This window comes from Brachionichthys hirsutus, chromosome 22 (assembly GCF_040956055.1).
Source record: "Brachionichthys hirsutus isolate HB-005 chromosome 22, CSIRO-AGI_Bhir_v1, whole genome shotgun sequence".
In the NCBI taxonomy this organism is placed as follows: domain Eukaryota; kingdom Metazoa; phylum Chordata; class Actinopteri; order Lophiiformes; family Brachionichthyidae; genus Brachionichthys; species Brachionichthys hirsutus.
Window position 1 is genome coordinate 866,031 of NC_090918.1, and position 16,750 is coordinate 882,780.

Below are 16,750 nucleotides of genomic sequence, written 5' to 3' on the forward strand. Positions count from 1 at the left end.
CAGAGTCTGTACCTGTATCATTTGCCTTAATTAATCCTCCTTTTGTACAAAAATGAAAAATAAATCAGGTCGGGAATATTGCATGATGTGTGTTAAACTTGTGGGATGTAGCACTGTAGGATCTAAGGATCCGAGAGGACGATCTGAATAATGACCAAAGGTGAGTGAACTAACCTGGTAAAATCACAAGATCCATGATCCATGATCCACTCAAGGCGGTTTTCCATCCCATCCCATCGCCTGGCTGCTGTGGGCTCCAGCCGACAGCAGGGTCATGGATCCACAGCTTGACATTTGTAGTTAGCCAGTTGGGGCGGCAGTTTAATCATTTTGGTCATGTTGATGCTAATGTGGTCTGAGTCCCAAGTACATTCATTCATTATTGATGAGAGAATAAATGTCTCCCTGGTACACTAGACGCAGCAATTACCCAACTGGATCATCGCCCGGCGATGAGGTGCCTTTTGTTACACGGCTGCTCATCCATGTAGACGGTTGCTCTGAGGTTCTAGTTTTTCTTGCGTATGCTTTCCTCACAGTAAAAAAAAAAAGAAAAAGAAAAGAAAGAAAGAAAAAGCAGCTTTTTTTTCCCCCCAACTCAGGCAATCTCTTCACTGTTAGGCAGCAGTCTCCTGTTGTCATGGCAACCTGTTAATATTGCGGCAGAGTTTTCTCACAGCGATGGGGAGGGCACTGCTTTTCTTGCTACAGAATAATCGATTGGACATTCCTGAAGAAAAGGAGAGCCGAGACGCGGGATGCTGCTGCAACACCTGCACATGCTTGGAGCTGCGGCTTGACCGAAGTCACCTTGGAGCGTCATTGAGGGTAGCAGAGGCTCAGCGCATGTGGCTTTGTGCAAATCCTAGTGTCATCCAGTCATCTTGGCGGGTTGTTTCCTGAGTCTTTTTTTTACTTTGGCAGATTGGGTTTAAGGAATGGAGCTCCCTTTAACTTGAGCGTTAGAACCATTCCGAAGGGATTGGCTGTCTTTCAGTACATCGATTATGAATCCCATTATCCCTTGTGCCGGACTCAAGCGGTCCAGACAATCCTGTACCCCCCCCCCCCCCCCCCCCACTTCTTCGGAAAATACATTTTTCAAATTATGTTCAGGAATTCAGGTTTGTATAATGAGTTATTAATTATACATATGCACACATTTGCTGGTTGTGTCACTTTCGTCAATGCATATAAATCCTACATTAATAGCTAAAGCCTCGGGGAGAGACAATCAGTCAAAAAACAGAAATGCATCGGTAATCATTCCTTAAACAACAATGTCAAACATCCAGCAGTTTCTTCTTTTCTTTGTGCTGTTTGATCAGACAAATGAGCAATTTTGGAGATGTCACTTTGGATTTTGGAAAATGTATCATCGCCATTATTAATATTATCTTTTGGCTACTTTTTTGTTCTGCAGACCAAATGATTAGGAAGGAATAACGAGGCCATTAATCAATGATACAAAATTAACATCAGTCTGTCTTCAAACTTCTGTCAGGGAAACTTAATTGATGCATTGATGCATCGAATAAGGATAATAAATGTCGCCGTGTTATTCAGTTGCGGTGTCTGGCAGAAATACAAAATGTCAGTGTGTCCCATTAAACAGGCAGCGTTTTTCTCAAAGTAGTCTACAGAGAACACATTGCACTGTGACTTCTATCCTTTATAAGTAAAGGTCTTGGGATTCGTCACTGTCGGTGGGTGTGGTGCATCTTGAAGGCACTTGAGATTGAGAGTACTTCAGGTGCTTTGAAGTGATTAGAGCATCTGGAGCGCTTGTTGTAATGCAAGACTACACACGTACACACTTCAAAACCCTTCTGGATAATTCTCAATGAGTTCCTGGAACGATGATCAGCGAGGGTCCGCGGGTTCTCAGGTCAAAGAAGGCCATTCTGACATTAAGGCTCATCAGGGTTCTGTTAATACTGGACCGATTTGTTTGACCTGGTAGACGTTAAAAGAGATTGTGGAAAAGGCTACACTTTAGGCAAGCTTCAACTGGGACACTGTTATCTTAGTTTACGCCTGGGGTTAGGGTTAGGGGTTGGGGCTAGGGGTTTAAGGTTAGGGGTTAGGGTTGGCTCAGTTAAAACTAAGAGCAGTATAGGATCTGTCCAAACCTTTAAAGTAGGCCTAACAAACCATCTACAGCATCGTTCAAATGGGATTTCATGTCAGCTGTAGCAGCACACACAAAAAATAAGGATCAAATAGAAGTGCAACACAGCTAATAAGCTGGACCCCCCCACCCCCCCTCGCTCTTCCCTGGAGCCCTTTTTACACAGCCTATTCAAGGCGGAGCTGATGTGCCTTTATTGCCCCTCCATGTTTTCTATAAATGTTACAAAGGCCTAATGGCTTGCCCCTCCCCCTCCCCCTCCGAGCTGGCGACGCAGCACTGAATGAATTGACAAAGTGAGAGGCAGTAGCACGGGACGGGTGCAGGACTGTTTAGTGATGCATTACGTTTTTTTTTTTTTTGTTTTTCATAAAGCAGCTCATAACAGATCAAATAAGAATCTGTGATCTGCGTTAATTACTTTTTCCTGACCATGGGATTTTGTTTTCGCTGTTCTTTCTTCTGTTTTTCTGAAAGTAAATGTGTTTTCTCCTGCAGACGGCCGCGGAGTGTGCATGGCCCCCCACAGCTCAATATTCTATATACAACGACGAGCATCAGCAGCAGTATTTCTGAGGGGAGTTAGCTGCGCCGCTCGGCGCTTAAAAGTAGTCTTGTCCCGGTGACCCAGTCTCCGTCCTCATCTGCATGACAACAAGAGATTCGGAGGCAGGAGATTGAAAAATGCAGATCGCATCTGCGTATCTGGCATCGGAATGTTTCTCAAGTGGCAAGTTGAGCTCATCCAATTGCTTTCTGGGGTGACAGAACGATGTGGCTGAAGTGATGCAGAAATATGAGGTTATGACACATAAAGGCTTCCGTCTCATGTTGCTGCTCATTTTTAAATTCGGTCTTTGCATCAGCATCTCCTCTTCCTTCCATCCGGGACTCTTTTTCCGAGTCTCAACGGAGCCAGACTGGCTTCTTTCTCACCTCCGATATTTATTACACAAACACCACCTCGGATCAAATGTGCCTTACTGTTCGGTGAAGCCAAGTGTTAGCAAGCGGTAACGCGTGAAGCTGGTGGGAGGCGGTGGAAGAGAAAGAGCTGCAGACTTGTTTTTATTGTCTTCACCTGACGGGATGAAAAAAGTTGATCAAGGGGAACATATTCAGAGTTGACCAATCTTTGAGTTTCATTTTTAACAACTGGATCCAAGAACAAATACCCGATTAAAGCAATCCCATTTGACCAAAAAAAAGGCAACTGTTGCTCACATTCACGTGTCACGTATATAGGGAAAAAAGAACATTGGAATTTCTGCACCCCAGTATAATTAGCTAAATATAAATAATTAGGTGTATTTTCCCAAACCTATAGCGCCACTGGCATGCAAGGAATGAAAAGTATATGAGTCTTACCTAATAAGAAATCATGCATGGACGTTCGACGTATGCTTGAACCCTCATTGAAAAATGTTTGTGGCCCCCGAATCCTGAAAATAAAAGTGAGCACACAATGAGATCAATCAATACATTCCAGCTGGTCGAATAGAACAAACCCAAACACATCTTATCTCACCATGCAGCCACGATCGATAAATACCTCACTGCTCACTGCTGCGATCGCGACGCAGCTCTTTCCACCTAAATTGCTAAAACCAAAATGATAACTTCTTACTCTTTGGTTTTGAAAGCAATTTGGTGATTCGTGATTTGAAATGTGTCTAAATATGAGAGCTCAAACGTAGTTTGTTGATGCTTTGGTTACATGTAATGCATTCAACAGCATTTCTATTGCGTTATCTCATCGGAACACTGCTGAAACTGTTCCGTTTTGACCTGGTGGAGATCATCAAACCGTTGTTTGCAGGGGAATCGCTCCAGTTTTTCAGACCGAAATGACCCATTTCTATTTCAGAACTACGCATTCAACTTGAGGCACGCCCTAAAGGCCAGCTGTTCCATCAATCCGCTCTGTGGCTGAACAGTAATATAAATCATTATTTTGGAAGTTCCAAATAAAGCTGACCTTCCTGGAAGGGCTGTGGGAAGACGAGGGAATACTGGAATGCATGGGCTGGACACTGTGGGGAGGAACTTTCCAAATAAAGGGAAACCTCCTACATATGACTGAGCCTGCTGCGCTGTGCTGTCTTTTTTGTCATACATGCTAACATCTCACAGAAAGAGTGACTTATGCTCCTCCATGCGTTTAATTACAGTCTGCTGAGAAATGGTGTTTCCCCTGTGCCGTGTCATCAGGACTGTTCAATTCTCCTGCAGTAAAAGCTCAATATTCCATCTGTCAAGAGCCATTCTCTGCAGCAACCTCAATGTATTGTCTATTTGTAAAACAGACAGCCAGCCCCCGTCGCCTCTCCCGTGGTGAACACAGCAAGATGCAAAAAAGGAAGCTGTGCTTCCCTTTGCTGTTTTTGCTCTGAAATGTGCTTTGAAATGAGACACATCTGATTTGCAGCCAAATTGACAATTTAGAGGCTCTAAGCTCTGAAGTAAAAGTTGAAGCCTAATGGAGAGCAACATAAAAGGACAAGGGGGCTCAGAAGTCGCGCAACGGCGATCATTTTAAAAAGACGTCTTTGCGTGAAAGGAAGTGTGATACATCAGCATCGAGTAAATACACCCTCACTCACTGGAAGCAGGATGTTATATTGATGAGAGCTGCGGCGTTGCGTTTCACCGATCGTTTAGACATACAGCATGTCGTCTACGAACCTGCGACTTTGCACTGCATTCAATCATCTAAACAAATGTTTGCTCTGCAGCGACTGAGAGTGAAATGAAGGGTATTTCTTTCTTCTTCCAGTTTGCAGAATATTTGTACTGAAATTGCAGATTTGCACATTCCGCTGCTTTCTTTAACAGTTTGCATCCCCCTGTTATTTCACAGGTTTGACTAATAGACAGAAACTGACATTTCCTGACAGGTTTTTTTGACATTTCCACCCAAAAGGACATCACAACCCTTTATGTCTGACCTTTTTCCCTTCCGTTCTCCGCGCTGTCTTGCAGGTGTCCTGAGCCTGCCGGAGAGTCTGAACCTCCATCGGGACCAGCAGCGCTCAGGGAGGGGCGGCGAGTGTCAGGGTTACTCCCAGGCCGAGCTCCGCACCCTGGAACAGTCGCTGCTCGCCACCCGGGTTGGCAGCATCGCAGAGCTGAGTGAGTTCACCTTTAGAAACATTTTACAAAACAGAGGATTTTAACACAGCAGCCAAGGCTTTTGGAAATTGCTTGATCTTTCTAGCGTTTAAAAATTAAAGCTAATCTCACGGTTAACTCAGTGGTTTTTTCTTACATTCAATCATCATCTTTCACCCAATGAAATTAGTCACACGATCACAGAGTCATATGTTTGGGAAGGATATATGTTATTCTGTCAGATCCAGGCCTTCAACTGATCAAGATGATTTGAGCCTGTCAAAAATTATTTCACATATTTGTTAGAATCCAATCAAAACCAGCAGGATTAAACTGAAATGTCACTACCTCCGTTATTTCACAGATTATGTGTCTAGAGGTGCTCAGCATTTTCCGATGACCATTTACAGACATGAATGTCATGGATCATTTTGTGGCAAAACCAGACCGCATAGCAATAAATTGGTGGGGGTATTATTAGATTAGCGGCCAAACCCTCCCTCCAAGCCGAAGAGGAGGAAGGAGAAGTTTGTCTGAATATCGGTTTGGGTTTTAAAACATTTCTAATCTGCTGTAGGATAAATTCTTACAGCCAGAAGCTCTCTAATGCTAACGCTGCATACTGAGTGATTGAAGGGGTGTGAAGCAGCTCCATCATTGTGCAGGAATGCAGCCTCCTCATCCCTGGTGGGCGGCGCTGCTGCTCTACGAGCCCCTCTCCTTCTCCATTTTCTCCAGCCGTTGACATGCCGCAGCCACTAATTGCTCTGATACAGCCGTTCTTTCGCCTCAGAGGCCTCTGACCAAATCTTGAAGAAAGGGCCTCACCTTTAGCTCTGCAGCCCACCGCCTCCACCCCCACCCACATCCCTGTCCTCTCGACAGTCACTCGTTAGATCGTCCCATCCCCTCTGGACGCTTTCACAGAGCAGCTGCACAAGCCATTATATGTATGATTTACTCGGGTGGGGGGGGGGGCAATAAATGCTGTTTACAAAGTATTCCAAGTCATAGCTACTGTGGCTTAATAGTGCTATAGTGGCAAATACACTGTGAGAAGTGCATACATATCATCTTTAAAGCTGCAATAACAGATTTTGTGGCCACTCGAGGTCTGATTTTCTCTCTTTCTGTTTCTGTTTTGGTCTCCAACAAACCCTGAGGGGGGGGAACATGTGGCTCTTAAGTATCTTAATGCGCCACTGTGCTTGCTAACTGCCTCGCCTTGTGTGCTGTTTGCTGAGGTAAAGGATGCATATCAGATTGTGTGGGTAGATATATTGTGATGACCGCGTCCACTTTGAAAAAGCCTCATTAGCATACATGCACAGAAAATAAGGACACCTGGATCACGATGCAGAAGCGGCAGCACATTCCTGCTCAATGCATCATGTGTCCGACCCCCCCCCCCCCCCCTCCACGCTGCCTCAGTTGGGCTTCCCCATCGGCCGGTCGAACGCTGCCCTGACCCGGTACCCTCGATGAGAGCTACTTGCAGTCGTGGAGTGGATTCTGCAGCATGAATTTGTCCGTATGCTGTATCAGGCGAACAGATTGATCTGCAGTGTACTAATCACTCATTAACATGTGAGAAGCTGCTCATCAAATCTACGATGATTAGCACCATGGGCGCTGCCGTTAGCATATTCCACCATCTGCCGGTCCCGCCGTCAGCACCAGAGGCTGCCCTGCAGGTCAGAGAGCAGCCGCCAGCCTGATGAACGCTGCAGTATAAACCTAGAGACGCAAACTAGCAAGGACTTTTCAGACGCTTACAGATGTTGCAGGAAGCAGCATTCTGCAAGAGCTGCACATACGTGTGTGTGATCAGCCTCTGGCTTAAACATGCAGGTTAAAGAAATATTTGTTGAAAATCTGTAGTAAATCCCTTCAAAAGAAACTGATAACATCATCCTCTGTTCTCTATCATAATCACGCAGACATATCAATCAATGCCAATAAGCGCTGTTCCCTGGCAGTTCCATCCTCAGCATCCTTCTACCGATATCGTCCCCGTCTCTCCTCTGGACATGTCCAAACCATCGAAGTCTGGTCTCTCTGACCTTATCTCCAATGTCTAACCTTCACTGTCCCTCTTATTGCCTCATTCCAAATCCTATCCAACCTGGTCAGCCCCAAGGAGAACCTCAGCATCTTCATCTTCGCCAGGCTTGAAGACCCTAAAGGGGAGCCTGTGGGTGGATGCTCGGGTGGTGGCGGTGAAAGAGCAGGCTGCAAAACGTGCACAAGACTGCAGAGGCATTGACAGGCAGAGGGACAGATGGGAAAATGTCTGCAGCTGTAATCGACAGCCAAATTGCGGCGGTGTGTTTGGTGACGACTGTGCAGCTTGAGCTGAATTCAATACATGCTGTGTAATTTGCTACAATATTGCTGTATTAACACGACTTGAAATCTGTTTTGTAGTGATAGAAAATATACTTAATTACCCATAAATAGGCTAGATCTTTTTTTTGGGGGGGGGGGGGGTATGCTCAGGAGGATTTTTAATGGTTAATCTTCACTAGAGGCGGTGTCCAGCTTCCATCAGTGAGAAGGTAGAGCAGTAGGCTGAAAACAACCTGACAGGCTAAACCTGGGGCAAAATAAAGCATCCTCATTAAACTGAGTTTAGCAGCTGTTTAGAGCGACTTCTGGGACGACTCGAGGAACTCAAACTGAAACATTCCACCCTGACTGAAATAAAAAAGTCCTTCGACATTAAATTACCTTCACATTGTCAGAGCTGTGTTTAGCTGCTGCTAATGCACATGGAGGAGTTGCTATTGAATCCAATTTTGCAATGCAAACATCGCATGGTACCCTCATCCAAACGGAAATGTATGTTTGTTCCACACATTTTTAACAAAATGAACAAATAATCAGACGAAAAGTCAGCCAGAGTGGAGTGAGGAGCTAGGATGTTAAATGAACTTTAATATTGTAACATAAAATTAAAAAAAAATCCATGTCAAGCTCAGAAGGAATGATTGCCAGGGTGATAAAGTATTTATGCCATTTTGACAACCGTGAACATTTATGTCAACTTAATACAATGCTGGGACTTGGATGGATTTGCTTCACAGCTTCACATCCATATATTCAAGTCCATCTGACTCTGATTCTGATTGACAGGCGGATGCAGCAGGATGCACTGACATGTTCATATAAGAACCTCTTAACTTCAGCACCGATCGAAAGACCAGGACAGCTTCGTGAAGTGATGTCACTGAATCCCCGCCGAATTCCCCGCCTGTCAGGTTTCAATAAGGGACTGGCAGGCAAGAGGACCCCAAAGTGCAGAGACTGAGGCAAAGAAACGTTCAAAAGTCTTTAATGCCGTAAAAAACACAAAACCCTCAGCAAAAGTACTAAGGGGGAATAATTCTCATCTCTTTGCCGTCATGTGTGGCGTCCATAGGCGCCAAACTGACATATTGTGACTGGGCGCGACAGAGAGAGGCGGTCCCTCTGTCAGCACCAGAGGCTGCCCCGCAGGTCAGAGAGCAGCCGCTAGCCTGGTAAACACTGGAATATAATACGGCGCATGCCTCCAACAACTGGGGTTGGGTGTGCCTCAACCAAACAGACACATTGCTGTGTCGTAATCCTGGAGCTCTTCATAAAATAGATTTATTTTTCTCGACAGAGTATCTTGGACATTGAATTTCTCAGGTGATGCAGATGGATTATGCCAAATTCTAAGGCGGTAATCCTCCTCCTCACGGGCTGGCACGACCGCCAGATGATGCCATCCTTCAGTCAGAGCTTAGGTTGGGCTTAAATTGAAGGTGTTTTCATATTTCATCAATAGCACTCTACTAATGTCTTGCATGGCATGTACTGTAAATATTCAGAAACAACTCCTTGTGCTGTATGCTTTCCTGGGCTGCCCGCAGCCAGCCAAATGCAGCAGTCATGGTGAATTCTATTGTGCGTAGGCAGAGAGGAACATTGTTTTCACAGATTGAGGACTCGTCCTCCGGATGCAGACATTCTGCACGCCGATGGGATGTTATTTCTCTGCGTGATTTTTTTTTTTTTTTACAAACCTGCATTTCAACATTTCATGAACACAGAAAATGCATGAAAAAAAGTGGGGAAACATTTCAAAAACCTTTATTCTTGAGTCTCGGCCATTAAAACAGCCGGCATGTTTAGACCACTGGGTCTTCGCCGGGGCTCCAGCAACCAAAATTAGGATTAGAATGTAGATACAGCCAATAGGAGACAACAAAACGCTGCGTTTCACACACAGAGCCAACTGCCATCGCCCATCTTAAGATTTCATTACTGTCGCCCATTCCTAAAGCCGTGAGTCAGAGAACTTTCCCATTGTCTCTGCTCCATTATCCCACACTCACCGGGGGGAATGGGAGATAATGGGTCGGCTTCACACTCACGTGGGCCGAGGGGAATCGCGGGGAGGTGTTACTTATCATCTCAGAACCATCCGTTCTATTCTGGGTTTTCATTACTATGGCGTTGAAATATTTCTCCTGCTTCGGCATTCATCGGCTTTCCTGATCTCCTGCTGTCCTACTTTCCAACACGGATGATAGAATTAAAAAAAAGAAAAATGTATGAGATCTATTTAATATTTATGTTAATTAAACCTCTTTTAAACCTGCATCCAGTCAGTAATCAGGTTTAAAATGTTTAAAGTCTCCATCGGACCTCCTCATTTGCTGCTTGTGTCATTTCAGGGTACCTCTAACAAACATGTCAAATTTGTTTGATTCCTGCTGTCATGTTTTCCGTTTTCCTCGTTGCTCCTCCTCCTCCCTGCCTCCTATTGTCCGTCCATCCGAGAGATGCTGCTTCAGAAATAAAAGAGAGCAATCTGTTGATTTGGCTTTCGAGATGAGGCCGAGTCATTCAGTCAGCGGCGCAACGATGCGGCTATTTTTCTGATCCGGCGCCTTCAGGAGGACAGCGCGGGGGGGCACGCTGACACAAACACACACACACCTCTTCATCTTACACGTGCTAGAGAATCTCGCAGGCTGTTTGGGCATGCGGCAGTAATTACCTGAGGCCCGCTGCATCATTGTGTGATTGTGTGATGTCCCTCGGCGCATGCCACAGGAGCCCACTCGCTTTTAGAATGTGGATTAAGGAGCTGCTCCATGAATAAATTGTTTTGTTAAAAGAAAGATGTTTAAAAACTACATTGTGAGCCATGTTTGGTCATTTCAAGGGCAGTCTCGGTCAAAGAGAACCTTTTAGCCAGCGTGTTGTCTTTCAAAAAATAATCACTTTTCTGTGGGAAATATCACAAATAATTAGATCAGGGGCAGCACGGTGGTGCAGTGGGTAGCGCTGTTGCCTCACAGCAAGAAGGTCACAGGTTTAAATCCCACTTGGGGCCTTTCTGTGGGGGGGTCTGCATGTCTCTGTGGGAAAAGTTGATTTCGCTTCACGCCGCAGAAGGCAAATGGAAGGGGTTTTTCTGGGGGGAGGGGGTAATAATTGGTTCTTAGTGTTTCAACTTACTGTTCCCCACAAAACAAAAAGAGGGAACATCTGTTTGGAGGCAAATGCAGATAATAATTTGATGGATGAGGACAAAAATAAATAAAAAGCCTCGTTATGAGTTGGTATTTTGATACATCATGTCTTTCCTCAAGAGGTTTGACATTTACATTTTATGTAAGACGACGCCTCCGTTGTCCGTCATTTGTTTAGCCAAGCTATTGAAGCCTCTGGCAAATGATTCCAAGGTTATTTTTAAGACCTAAACAAGGCGTGGCATAGAAGCATGCAGGTTTCCGAGTTAGCTGCACAGCTTGAATGAGTTTGCGTTCTGTAAAAAAGAGGGAGGGTTTTATTGTAAATAAAGTGACACTTCCTCTTGGCGGTTTGACTTGTGGCTACCAAAAAACATTTTGTTCCTGACTTTTATATTTAATGTCATTTTCAAGGGGGTTGAGTGGCCATGGCTGTGGTGCCAATTCTTTTTTGGAATGCCATGGACTAACCGCAGGCAAGTGCGGGTGAATGGATCCCCTTTCGTTACACTGAGTTTTAAAGGCTTAGAAAAATGCATGTCCCTGAAAAATACTACCTGAATACTTAATTGCAAAGTGCCCTCTGTTATCTGTAGAATTTTATGTGTGCGGTTTGGCTAAATGTGAGCATAATATTGTTCCCTGCCTCACCATTTAATACAGTAAAAAAAAAAAATCCCCAGACGTAAAACTGGATGTCATTTAAATTATTTTTAATGCTAACCTCATACTGCATCCAACTTTGTCGGATGAGGGGGCGCAGGAAGAGGCGCTTCCATAATCCAGGGATTCTGGCTATGATACTATGGAAACTCCCAGCAGATGCCAGAAGTGCAGCAAACCTGATGGGAACGAGGGAGGGGTCGGCGGCGCCCGTTACGTAGGAAGCCTTTCAGCCACGCCAGGATTCACTGTGGCAGGGAGAGAGACACTAATGATCCTTTCTGCTGTCCCACTCGACACTAAAAATACATTAACTGTGAATTATTATACCCATGAAGTTCACAGACTGTGCGTTACAGTAGATATAGCACACAAAGAATGGTTCAGAGCGGTGCCTTTATTGGCCATTAGTCAACGTCCGTGGCTGGGCTTTTATAACCTGACAAATATTGAATGGATTTGCCATGAAATTTGGTTTACATATATAAATGCTACCGACTAGGGTTCCCCTCTAACGTTTGGTTTAGTGCCACCAACAGGGTTGTATTTTGAAATGTTTGTAGTGAAATTCTCACCTGCTATTAAAAAAAGAAAAAAGTGTTCTGTCCATATGTGGCATTTGATGGCTCATGTTTAGACTTTGCTGTCATGAAAGAAAATGGACTGCAATTCTTCCAATGAAGGGAAAAACTAAAGCCCTTCCCTGAAATATGAACAGATGCTAATGCTCAAGTATTCTAGATGCACTAGAAAATCGAGACCACACCTATGAAGGTTATTCCACACTGCATCAGTCTGCAGGCGTGATTCTGTAGCTCTTCACAGAAGAGCCATTAAAGCTGCCGAAACATCCATTAGACAGAATAAAGTGGCATCCATTTCGAAATCCCCTCCTGCGAGGATGATGACAGAACGGCAGAGACAGTTTGTCTAATCTCCCGCTCCATTTCCACTAGCTGGAAATATTTGGAAAAAAACTAAGGCAAGAAAATGTTCCAAAAATAAAAAAACAAAAGAGGTCCTGGTTCAGGAATCAGGTCATTATCAAAAAAGCTCTTATTATTTCCAATGAGTTTGAAGTGATTGTTTGTGAAGAGACTTATTGTAGGGATCCCTGGGACGTTTGGGTCGTTTTCCTGCCACCTGCAGCAGACAGGGGTTTCTCTCCAATTCTATAAACATTAAATTATTATATTAATCATTTATTAGATACACAGAAGCAAGTTGCCTTTGCAGGGATCTCGGAATATTTTGCAGCTTCTTGCATCATGTGATGTCCTTCTCAGGCTGAAAGGACATCACGTGTGTGACCCTCCGTGAACACAGCATTAAAGTGGACTGAATATTTTTACATATGGAGGGGTGATAGTTTGGTCTTCAACACTAAATAATTAAATCAGTTATCCTGTTTCCCCTGCCGAGGGATCCTGGGGTGAAACAGATGCTGCTGCCTTCAAGTGTTCCCGTTCATGCGCCCGCCACCAGGCATGACAGTCGTTTGTGGTGAAGTGGTTGTTTTGTACCTTTCCTAAGTTTTAATCACTTTATCATTTGAGTAAAGTATATGACGCCTTTTTTAAAGTAAAAAAAAGATTAAAGCCGTGTTGAATTGGGTATCAACACTAGCCAATGATAGCAGAGCATCTGTCTTTCTGAACCAGAAACCATCGGCTAATGCACCCATCTGCACTCCTTTGGAGCCCGCATGGCCTGCTGGTAGCTCACAGTTGTAGATGAATGGATGAATACGGGAGAGCGTGCTGCAGTCGACCCTTTTTTGCATTTGGGGGTCGCACTTAAGAAAGTCTCTGGAGAAGGTATTGAGATCTTTTGTTGCTGGATGTGCATTCTGCCACGCAGTGCAAGGCAGGTCATGCCGTTTATTTGGCTTTTAGTGAAAGTAGTTGGCAGCTGATGTAACAAACTTAAAATGAGCTGCGAGACCAAATAAATATGCCTTTAAAACAAAACTGAAATATAGGCTGAGATGCTCTGCAGTGACTCACAATGATTCAGCCTGTCAGACTACATCTATTTGAATGCAGCGTAACATTATGAGGCACAAATCCTTTCAAATTTTTAATGTTAAATGCAATAGGTGTTTTTTTTTTTATTTCCTTCATAATAAAGTAACGTATTTGTTTGCAGAAAGCTGATTTGCAGAAAGCTCCTATCACTCAACTCAAATTCTGCAACTCCCCCCAAAAATAAAAATAAAAATACACATCCAAAATGTGAGCAATCAATATGTGACGGATCCGTATAAATGTCCGGATTCCTCGCCACGTGCTGATGTCCTTCATCCCTCGTTCCTTGCTAATCCGTAAGGATCGCCGCGAGTAAAAACGACTTTGGTCTAAGAAAATAACAGTTGATTTTCCTTCCAATTTCATGGCTTCCTTTACTAAAATTAGACGCATTGCAGCTTGAGGGTGTGTGTTCCAGCACATACTCTCTGTGGTCAGTGACACATGGAGTCTACCTTGTACCATGCGACTATTTTAATGATCTTCTCTGCAGCGATCCAAGTCAGAACAATGGCTGGAACATAGTGCTCCACGGATGGATGGATGGATGAATGGATGGATGCAGCCTTTAGATGAATGAATCATTGTGCTGTGCCGCATCGCTTTTGAAAAAGGCAGCATGGGGGTGGGGGGGGTTTCTATGTTGCTGGGATTCAGAATACACTGCGTCACATCACGACGAGTTGAGTGAGTAAGAGGGAGAAAATAAAAGGGGGGGTAGATAAGTGGCCCCCCTTGTGACGAAGCCTCCGTGCCTTCCCTCTTCGGAGCCTGTCTGTCAGCAGTAAGTACTACTAGTAGTTATTAAAGACGAGCAATTCACCCAATAGATATACTTTTTAACGCTCCCTCCAAAAGGCTGAAGGTTGTCTGTTCATCCATCCATATAGTCTGTCCATATCTCCCCACAACGAAGGTGCATCTCACAATTGGTTTCTTTAATTTGCTTAATTGTATTATTTTAGGCACATTTCCACACAGATTTTAATGCTTCATTTCCACTCAAGCAGAGCTGGTAAAAGTATCTCCTAGTTCTCTGCCAATGGCATTTTCTGTAATTGACTTTGATTAATAGTTGCCATGGAATTGCTAATGTGCTCTGAAGGCTGAGCTCTGAGTCGGCCAAATTACAAAGTGATGATTAAATGCCCTCCGTTGTGCCCCAGGGATGGAGACTGCTATGACAGTATGTCAGAGGAAAATGGAAGAATCTTCTATCTCCAGTCGGCCATTTGGGAACATAAATCGTCTCACTAGGATAATCCGGGGACACGTGTACCTTAATACGCGATTTGACAGCCTGAAGAATACAAGTGTGTAATCTCATATGCAAATATGTGTCATCATTTACTCAAAAGAGGTTTTTGATGCAAGCATTGAACACTAGTGAAGGAAGTGCACATCGGTGGAGAATTGAATGTGATGACTGTAATATTTATGGAATGTTTACAACTGAAAAATGAACTTTTATTTTTTGACGTACTCTTGTGACTCTCGTCTTTTCCTCTTTTAGCCTGATCATCTGAATAGCAGTCAGTAGAATGATTAGAAGAAATTAAGTATTCATCTACATTTCTGAGGTTTATACGACATATACAAATAAAATTTGCTTTGGAACTATTGCTACATATTTACCATATCAACTCAAAAAATATTGCTTCTTTATATGATTTGTATGCAGGACTTTCATTGGTTAACTTGCATTTCTATATTCTGATATTTTTGCTCTTGTGGGTAAATAGACAATATAATGAAAATACTTGTTTGAGCTTCTCTTTGGATGGGATTTTTATTAACATACAATTTTTTTTTTAATCCAAATACAAAGTTAATGAACAAATTCAAAGGCTTGTGTCCGGATGCATCAGTTAAATCTCTACTTCCCAAGTCATGTTAATTGAGCCTGTTGTAAGATGAAATAATAGCAAGAACAGAACAACAACAACAAAAAAAGACGAGAACAGAACTTGCATTCAGGATGACCTTCTCTCGTCCGCCATAATCCTTCACAACAAACAAAAGCATTTGTAGAAAATAGGACAAAAGTGGCTAAATCATGGCTTGCGTTCTACTGACAAATCTGTGAAAATAATGCTCTCAACTGGGTTTACGTTCACCCAGGAAAGTCTATAGTTAGAATAGATAGATTAAAAGTGTCTTACCCTTTCCATCATGCCCTCATACACTCTGACATAAAGATATGTGCTGCCGACCGAATGAGGAGCGCATCGTGTACTTTAACTTATGGCTGCTGAAAGTCTTGGAAAGATTGCTGAATTAGTCATATAAATGTAGATGATTTCCTTGTCGCATGGCCCATTAAGCTCTGCCAGCGTTAATGGAAGAGTTCAGATGGATGTGAACTATGTCAACTTGCTCACGGTATTAGAAGAGATCAGACAGAGGAGCGTTAATGTGAGGGGCTGTTAATGTGGGGGGCTGTACTGGAAATGTACGATGAAAACGTTAAATTACTGAGCTGCTGTAATGTGATCAAAGATGGACGGCATTTGGGTATTTAAATACCTTACGAATATAGAGGGATTCAGAAATCAAACAATAGATAAAAATAATAATAATAATAACAATAACAGAGGAGGCAACAAAAACGCCATACCTCCTTTTCTCATTGTGAAATACAAAAAAAAAAAGACTTATTTTGTGGTTTTTGTGGCATTGTGGTTTCATTCTTGTCCCGATGTATTTCATTATTATAACAGTCTGTGATGCTGGCGCGAAAGCTGCTACTGTGAGCAGCACTATGGGACAGCCTGCGAGCCGTCAGGAGCCTTTGGACTAAAGTGAAGAACCTTCGGTGGAGAAGGAATGAGCTTTCAACACAGGCCCGTTCGTTCCCTGAGCAAAAGGCTCATTTTGGGGATTAAACAATCAAATGAGATCAAACAAGAGAGAAACATTACGTGAGTGTGTGGAGCTGTGGTGCGTTCACAGTTGCACCACAGCTCAGAGCGTCAGATTTTTCACAGACCATGTTTTATTCAGATACACAGTCAGGCATGTATGAGCTCACAAGTTCAGCCTTCAAGTCTTCTCCTTTTGACATTTTTCCATTGCCACAGAGGATCATCTTCCTCCAACACCCGCTCGCTCTCCTGTATCCTCCTTCCTCACACCAATCACCTGCATGCCCTCCCTCACATTCATAATCGTCCTCGCCATGGCGACTGTATCGTCAGCAACCTCATCTCGACGTTGTTAGCAATTCTCCTGCACACATGCACAAATGATCTCAACCTTGTCTCTCACTTTCTGGCTGAAGTGTCCAACGTGAGCTGTCCAGTTCAGCC

At 43.7% G+C, this 16,750-nt stretch overlaps 1 protein-coding gene across 1 annotated transcript in view; it reads left to right on the top strand.

Annotated features, from left to right (window-relative positions):
• LOC137910723 (ankyrin repeat and BTB/POZ domain-containing protein 3-A) overlaps positions 1-16,750 on the top strand; it is a 92,701-nt gene that overhangs the window by 57,754 nt on the left and 18,197 nt on the right. The window contains exon 2 of the mRNA XM_068755120.1: positions 5,114-5,263. Coding sequence (XP_068611221.1) covers positions 5,114-5,263 — 150 coding nt within the window. The remainder of the gene's footprint in view (positions 1-5,113; positions 5,264-16,750) is intronic.